Raw genomic sequence first — 7,344 nt, forward strand, 5'->3', positions numbered from 1 at the left:
TTTTCAGTTTTGGCTTAAGTTGTCCAGTAAGCTTTGAGAAATACTCCCTTGGGAATGGCAACACAATATATTCGGTAACTCTGTTTATTTATGATATTGGTGTCGTGAAAGGCTGTAGTATGTACACGAGCCCTCAAGCTACATTGCAAATGCAACAAGTAGAAGTATAATTAAAATACTATATAATTTTTTTTTATTATAATTTTTTTTTTTTGTCTATATAATCGTTTACTACCCCTGGGACAGTTAACAGTGGAGTGATTTTTAATTCATTAATTTATTCATTCATTCTGTGCTTTGTAGTGAAGCGTGAAGCGGCTCCGACGCCGCCTCCTGCTCCTGCTAAACCAGCGCTAAGTGAAGAGGAGGTGGAGAAGAAGGCGACAGCCATTATTGAGGAGTATCTCCACATCAATGACCTGAAGGTAAACACCAACACTGTCTTTGAGCAGGCCTGCATGGAAGTTTGCAGGGGGGCTTCGCATTTTTTAACGCACACATCATGAGGCTTTTTCCAGTTATTGACTCATCCAGGGTTATTATTGGTTTACATTCAAACCATTGACCACTACATCGAATCATTGCAGCCCTAATTGCTGTTATAGCACAAATGACACCGCCGTTCCTTCTGCTTAGTTTTCAGTAGATGGATGAATTTCTAACGCTAGAAATGAGCTTGAAAAAAATGTTTATATTTTCCCCTGCTCCTTTATATGCTGTTATATCTTGCTGTTACGTAAGTTTTGGCCTTTTGCGAGACCTTTGTGTTGTCAAATTGTTTTTCACTTGCTGTTTTGCGTGCTGACGCACAATAAGGGTCATTATGAACCGAGACAGATCACATCAGAGCTTGAGCATTGAGCCTTCTGACATAAACGTAACCTTAGTTTGTGTGTTCCTCTTGTTAACTTTTCTTTTTTCTTCTCTCTTTGTGTCTGTAGGAGGCGGTGCAGTGTGTGCAGGAGCTGAACAGCGCGTCTCTGCTCTACTTGTTTGTGCGGAACGGTATGGAGTCCACTCTGGAGCGCAGCACCATTGCACGAGAGCACATGGGTCTCCTGCTGCAGAAGCTGGTCAGCGCTGGCATCCTATCGACTGAACAGTACTACAAAGGGTGAGTCGGATTTAACCAGGAATTTTTTATTTTTTTTTTCCCCCTCATTGGAGTTATGAGGCTGTTCTAGCTTAGTAATCGCACTTGCTTCACACAGTGTTGAGAAATTATGCAGAATTCAGTGTTTAAGATATAAACAGTCATTCAGAGTGGTTTGGTGTGAAATGGCTCATTGTAGAGATTCCAGTGGTGGTGATAGGAACCAGGGGTCGCCATGACTACAACACTAATATAGCCATTTTATTTGCTATCCAAAACCACAAAATGTTTTCTTTGGAGCCTGTTTTGCTTAAACACCCTACGTGTACCTGTCTACCATGAATGGATTTAAAAAAAAAAAAAAAAAGTTCCATGTAGTAACTTTCTGTGAGGGGAGCTTTTAGAGGTGGACGTCTGGTTCCTATCACCACCGCTGTGAACAATTCTGACTCGGTACGTTTCTCTGGAACGGAGCGTTTCACACCAAACCACTCTGAACGACTCTGTTTACATCTTAACTGCCTAATTATTGTAATTTAATTCCAACTCTGACCAGCATGGGTTTGCATTCAGGTGTAGTTAGTCCTCTTTCTGGTGCCACTAATGCTTCTCACCAAAAACAGCAACTGTTTTTAGTCATTTGAAGCCATTTGTGTTTAGCCACCCATTGAGAGCAGTAAGACTCCAGTTTGAACAGGAACCTCCTGCTGCTAAAGACTCTGCTGCTGCAGTCTGGGCTGTACTGTAAAGGTTAATGACTAGTTTGAGTTTCTGTCTGCTTAAATTTAATGCCTAATACTCAGTAATGTGAACATGCTCCAGTGATGACCTCTGTTTTGTGCCACGTGTCTGGGCCACTGACCTGCACTGATGGGAATGAGGAACTGAGGAGCTTTCTCTCTTAGTTTTGGTGAAAATGTGATAATCATATAATGTGTAATTGATTAATAAGACAAGTTGTTCTAATGCTGCTAAATATTGTGATACTCCTGGCTGTATGTTAAAGGGCCAATATCATACATTTATCAGCTTCTCATAGATGTGGTTTAATTTAACATCCATAAATGATTAACATGACACACTTCTTAATCTCTTGGAATTAATCAGGCTGTTTTCGTTACTGTGCTTTTAAGTGAAGTTACCCTTTATTAGTCCCACAACGGAGAAAAATTCACCTCCACATTCAACCCATTTGTGCGGTGAAACACCCACATACACACTAGTGAACACACACACTAGGGGGCAGTGAGCACACGTGTCCGGAGCGGTGGGCAGCCCTATCCACAGTGCAGAGGGAGCAGTTGGGGGTTAGGTTGCTCAAGGGCACTTCAGTCACTCCCGTAGGCTCAGGGGATCGAACCCGCGACCTTGCGGTCACAGGGCTGGTTCCAGCCCACGACTGACCCCAGGAGTATGTAAATTAGCTCTGTTGTAATTTGCCACGTTCAGAAAGCAGCCTGTGCTGAAACACTCCTTATAACACTTAACATCTGCTTGAATGGGCGGAGCCAAACTGCTGTTTATGTAAATGTTAATTTTCGTGACATAACAAAATTTAAAACTTTTTGTAGCTTAGTTTCCATAAATGAACTGTCTGGACTGAGGAGTAAATTATATGCTTCAAAATTCAGCAGGATTGACATAGTATTTTATTTAAATAAAAAAAAGGACAAAGGGAAATTCAATTTTCCATGATTTGGGCTGTTTAAAACCCTTTGTTTAACACTGACGCGGTTAAAGATTAGCTTGCCTTACTTTTGTTCTGACCAGAATTTCTAAGAATGCGGGAGATCAAAATATGAGCTTTGGCGTATATTTTCTTAAATATTTTGGCTGGTATTTCAAGGCAAGTTTATTTGTAGAGCACTTTTTATATACTGCAGTCATTCAATGGGCCTTTTAAATTAGAAAATAGTCATTTAAAAAGTGAAGAATGGAAATTAAAAGCATGATTAAAATAGATTTAAGAGATTAAATTAAAAATCTAGTTAAAATGAAACCGGTATTTGATGCATTTGTTAAAGAGCTGAATGTGTAGCTGGGCTACTGCACTAAAATTCTCCATTTTATTCATTACTTCATTTGTAATCACACAAAAAATAAATATTCCTCTTTGATGCCAGTGCAGGTGGATTTACTCCCAATTTCTAAATTCTGTATCCATTTTTCAACATTACCAGATACGTTTTAAAAATACCAGTTACCACCCTCGACCTGCAACCCTAAAAATGTCCAGTTATTGGATTCTGTGAACACCATGATTCTTTAAAACGGCCTGGAGCTGTGATTGGTCAGTACGCTCACAGCACACGGTAGAAACACTGATTGGTTAGAGGGCTCATTTGCATAGTGCAGTTTTTTGCAGTGTCAGTATTGCAAAGGCCATATTATAATAGCAATTAACAATATATTGTGAGGTTCTTATACTCAAACACTTAAAATATAAGCCACAGGATATTTTACTGCAGGACTGAGACCTAAATGATTGTCAATAATGACCTTATTACCTCAATAATGACACGCAGTAGTGACCTCTACTGGTGAAGCTTGCAAAAGCACTGACATTTGAACAAATTATGCAGTGACACATGAAAATACTTTTCAGTGAATCAGTGGAAACATGGATAATTATAACCTGAATGGCAGCCTTTTGGAGATTAAAGCAGCTTTTATTACAGTGTTTAATCTTAGCTCGTTATCAAATTACTCAAATGTTTGATCAACACTCTACAACAGCGCATTTATTAAGAGTTAATTGCAGTATTGATCGTGCAAATGAGGCTGCAACCAATCCTGTGCGTTGTGACTAATGACCAACCTTAAATGGCCGCCTGTGTTTTGGTAAATGAAGACATACAGAAATAGTTACTGCTGGTCTTATTGCAGGTCTAAATTGAACCATGTCACATTATTGATCTCCCCTTATGGCTGAGATATATTTCAGTGTGTCAGTGTCTATTTTACAGTGTTGTGGGAAATATAGACTTGGACTCCACTTTCCCCTCTGTGAACTGTGAGAAATGAATGAATTGTGTGCATGTGCTCCTCAGGCTTCAGGAGATTTTGGAGGTTGCTGATGATATGGCCATCGACATTCCCCATATCTGGCTCTACCTGGCTGAGATCATCACCCCCATGCTGCATGAGGGAGGAATCCCCATGGGTCAGCTCTTCAGGTGAGACGCCTTCACCCTGTACCACACAAACTTATTGATATTAGGAATGGGCATAAGTAATCAGTTAGCTAAACGAAATGTGTGATTGGCCTGATTTTCCTCCTGAATAACTTGTGAAGACAGGACGTTGTGAACTTCTCACACGTTTCAGTCGAGCTCCAAAAGGTAACCATAGTGTGTGGAGCTGGAATCTGCTTCCTACTTGCTGGTACTGGGGCTGGGTATTGTTCTGTTTTTGATACTGGTACCTTGGTTTTGTTTCCAATTTCCGAGCAATATTTTTTCCGTAATCTTCTTTTGAATAGTCCACTGCAGTCGTGTCGTCATTCTGAAGTCGCTGTGCTCTTATGCCCTTATTAGGAGCTCCGGGTCTGAGCTCCATTTCTCTAGGGCCAGAATGAATAGGGTTTTCGAAAAATCGCCTCTGTCGCCCCCCTGTGTTCAATAAAGTTCAGAACCCGACTTGTTTTGTCCTGTGAACGTTCTTCTCTCATATCACTGGATCCTCTGAATTACGAGGTCGTTAAAGAGGAGGCTGATTACCCCGACTGAGGGGAAATGAAAAGGAGTCAGAACAAAATCAGCAAGTTTCCTTGCAGTTTTCTGTTCATCAGATTCGAATGTCCTAATTATTTTTTAGCAATTTAGGAAATTTAGCAAGCTAGCTACTGAGACATCAGCGCTATTAGTTATCTTTCTATGCTTGTTAAGACGAAAAGGATCATAATACATTGAAAAGATGTTAAACTAAGATAATACAGTGGCTATTGTAATTCTTTAACTCTGAAAATTCTCACATTTGTGGGTTTCTTTGGTCTCTTGTGCTCCATCTTGCCAGTTTTCTCATAACACTCTTCTGGAGTCTCTGTAAAACCTCAGTTTGGAGGGTCGTGTAGCCCTAACGCTTCACCCTCCCCCTCTATCTCAACAAGAATCAGGACAACACCCCAAACCTAGACGTGAACACGCAATACAGACGGGTGGGGCTAAGTGGTAGGGGCTCTTTAAGAAGGGCTGAAGTGAACATGCTTGCAGAATATAATTTGGACAGTCTATAATTCGGCAGTCTAGATTTTGGAGGAAGCTTATTGTCTAGTTACTGATAAAACAGACTGCTTGGAGAAATTCAGTGCTGAATAACAAATTTTCAGTGTTCTGTATTATTAAAGTAATTCAGTTTGGTACCATAGGTATTAAATTTCAGCGCCCAGCTCTAACTAGAGCTCAGTTTGGTTAACAAAGTTACTTTTTCTCAAATGTTAGCTTTTCCTTTTTGTTTAAGCAGCTAAATTATGTCATAGAGGGAAGGAAGCTTGGTTCTGTTTATTTACCTCAGAAGTGACTCCTTATCTGACTCTCTTATTTCTGTAGGGAGGTGTCGAAGCCTCTGCTGCCATTAGGAAAAGCTGCTACCTTACTGGTCCAAATCCTCAACCTTCTCTGCAAAGGGCTGGTAAGTTCACACATGGCACAAATAATGATTATTTGCCAGACATGATTGTTTAGATCTTGCCTAATAATCTTTTCTGTGTTTGCAGAGTCATAAAAAAGCCGGAGCCTTGTGGAACGAAGCCGGGCTCAACTGGAAGGACTTCCTTCCAGAGGATGAAGATGTGAACAAGTTTGTGACGGAACAGGTACTAAAATCTGTTTTTGGTTTTTGTTAAACATGCCCACCCTCATCGCTGTGATCTGAGTGTAATTAACTGATTTTGGGGGGTCTTTTGTGTTTTTCTGTAGAAGATGGAGTTCACCCTCGGAGAGGAGTCAGAGAAGCCCAGCAAGAAGCAGCTGACTGCAGAGGAACTGAGCAAGAGCCTGGACCGGCTCATCCACGACAAGGCCAACAACCAGAGAATCCACGACTGGGTGGAGGTAAGTGAGGCCCCCACGTCCCATCACTCGGATCAGTGCTAGCATTTTTGTCGCTGTTAGAACAAGACCCGTATCTCAGGGTTTCTGTTTCTTCCTTTTCTGACAGCCACAGTTCACGCTGTCAATTTCATAATGAACAGATCAGCAGTTCTAGTCCAATGTGACATGAAAATTTCTGGTTTGGCATTTTGTTAACCGCGGGCAGAGCTTAGTTTGCACGCTAAATCAGTGAAGATGTGCTGTATGAAGTAGTTCAGGTTTTTCTATTCGCTACTCATGAGCTGTGTAGTATGTTTAGAACTGTGTCAAACCAAGATATTGACATGAATATCACATCAAATTTAGACCTCATTCAAAAAACAAGTCGGGACAAAACCTTGCTTCTCCATTTTTCAGTTTTTTTTTTAAGTTCTAGAAATATTGTGAAGAAAAATCATACATTAAAATGACAAACTAATAATACAGTGGTTATCGTCATTTTTTGACACTGAAAATTCTCACATTTTTGGGTTTCTTTGGTCTCTTGTGCTCCATCTTGCCGTTTTTCTTTTTTCCTCGTAACACTCTGTTTGGAGTCTCTGAAAAACCTCCATTTATAGGGTGTAGCCCTAACACTTCACCGAACCCTTCTATCTCAACAAGAATCGGGAAAACACCTTACCCCTAGACGTGGCCAATGGGTGGGGCTAAAGTATTTCTAGAACTTTCAAGAAGTTTCTATTTCTAGAACTTAAAAAAAAATTGACAAAATGGAGATGCCCTTTTTTGTCCTGACGTACTTTGAATGAGGTCAAAATTTGATATGTTCATATCAATATCTTGAAATTGCCAGCTCTCCTTTATATTGTCAGTTTCTTGATGAATGGACCACTAGAAATGATCAGCTTAATTGGAATAACCAGTTTATCCATTACCTTACATCAAGTTTTTTTTCTTCTCCTGTAAAGTTACCTTTTTTGAGACTCTGATCTGAACATGTCGAACCTGAAAATGCCTCTAATTACATGTCTAGTATTTCAAGACATATCGCAATATGACACTGTCCATATTTGTAGCCGTTCTCAATTAGCTGGATAGCTTAAGTCAAAACTGAGAATTATTCAGAATTTGATTAATCAGGAATATCTTGACCTCCCTCCTGTTGGACAGGCTTGACTTTTGGCTTATGTTATCTGGCTAACTCAGTAATCTTGCTTTGGG

The 7,344-nt window shown here is 40.2% G+C and overlaps 1 protein-coding gene and 1 non-coding gene across 5 annotated transcripts in view; both read left to right on the plus strand.

The window, feature by feature from the left end:
• Nucleotides 1-7,344, plus strand: part of eif4g1a (eukaryotic translation initiation factor 4 gamma, 1a) — a 63,224-nt gene that overhangs the window by 49,585 nt on the left and 6,295 nt on the right. For all 4 annotated transcript variants that reach the window (XM_036555798.1, XM_036555796.1, XM_036555797.1 and 1 more), the window contains 6 exons: nucleotides 304-425; nucleotides 942-1,114; nucleotides 4,144-4,269; nucleotides 5,641-5,722; nucleotides 5,808-5,906; nucleotides 6,010-6,144. In XM_036555798.1, the coding sequence (XP_036411691.1) occupies nucleotides 304-425; nucleotides 942-1,114; nucleotides 4,144-4,269; nucleotides 5,641-5,722; nucleotides 5,808-5,906; nucleotides 6,010-6,144 (737 nt within the window). The remainder of the gene's footprint in view (nucleotides 1-303; nucleotides 426-941; nucleotides 1,115-4,143; nucleotides 4,270-5,640; nucleotides 5,723-5,807; nucleotides 5,907-6,009; nucleotides 6,145-7,344) is intronic.
• LOC118797564 lies at nucleotides 1,910-1,985 on the plus strand. Its single transcript, XR_005005951.1, has one exon. It is a non-coding gene; the product is annotated as a small nucleolar RNA SNORD66 (small nucleolar RNA).

The sequence above is a fragment of the Colossoma macropomum genome, unplaced genomic scaffold (assembly GCF_904425465.1).
Source record: "Colossoma macropomum unplaced genomic scaffold, Colossoma_macropomum, whole genome shotgun sequence".
NCBI lineage: Eukaryota > Metazoa > Chordata > Actinopteri > Characiformes > Serrasalmidae > Colossoma > Colossoma macropomum.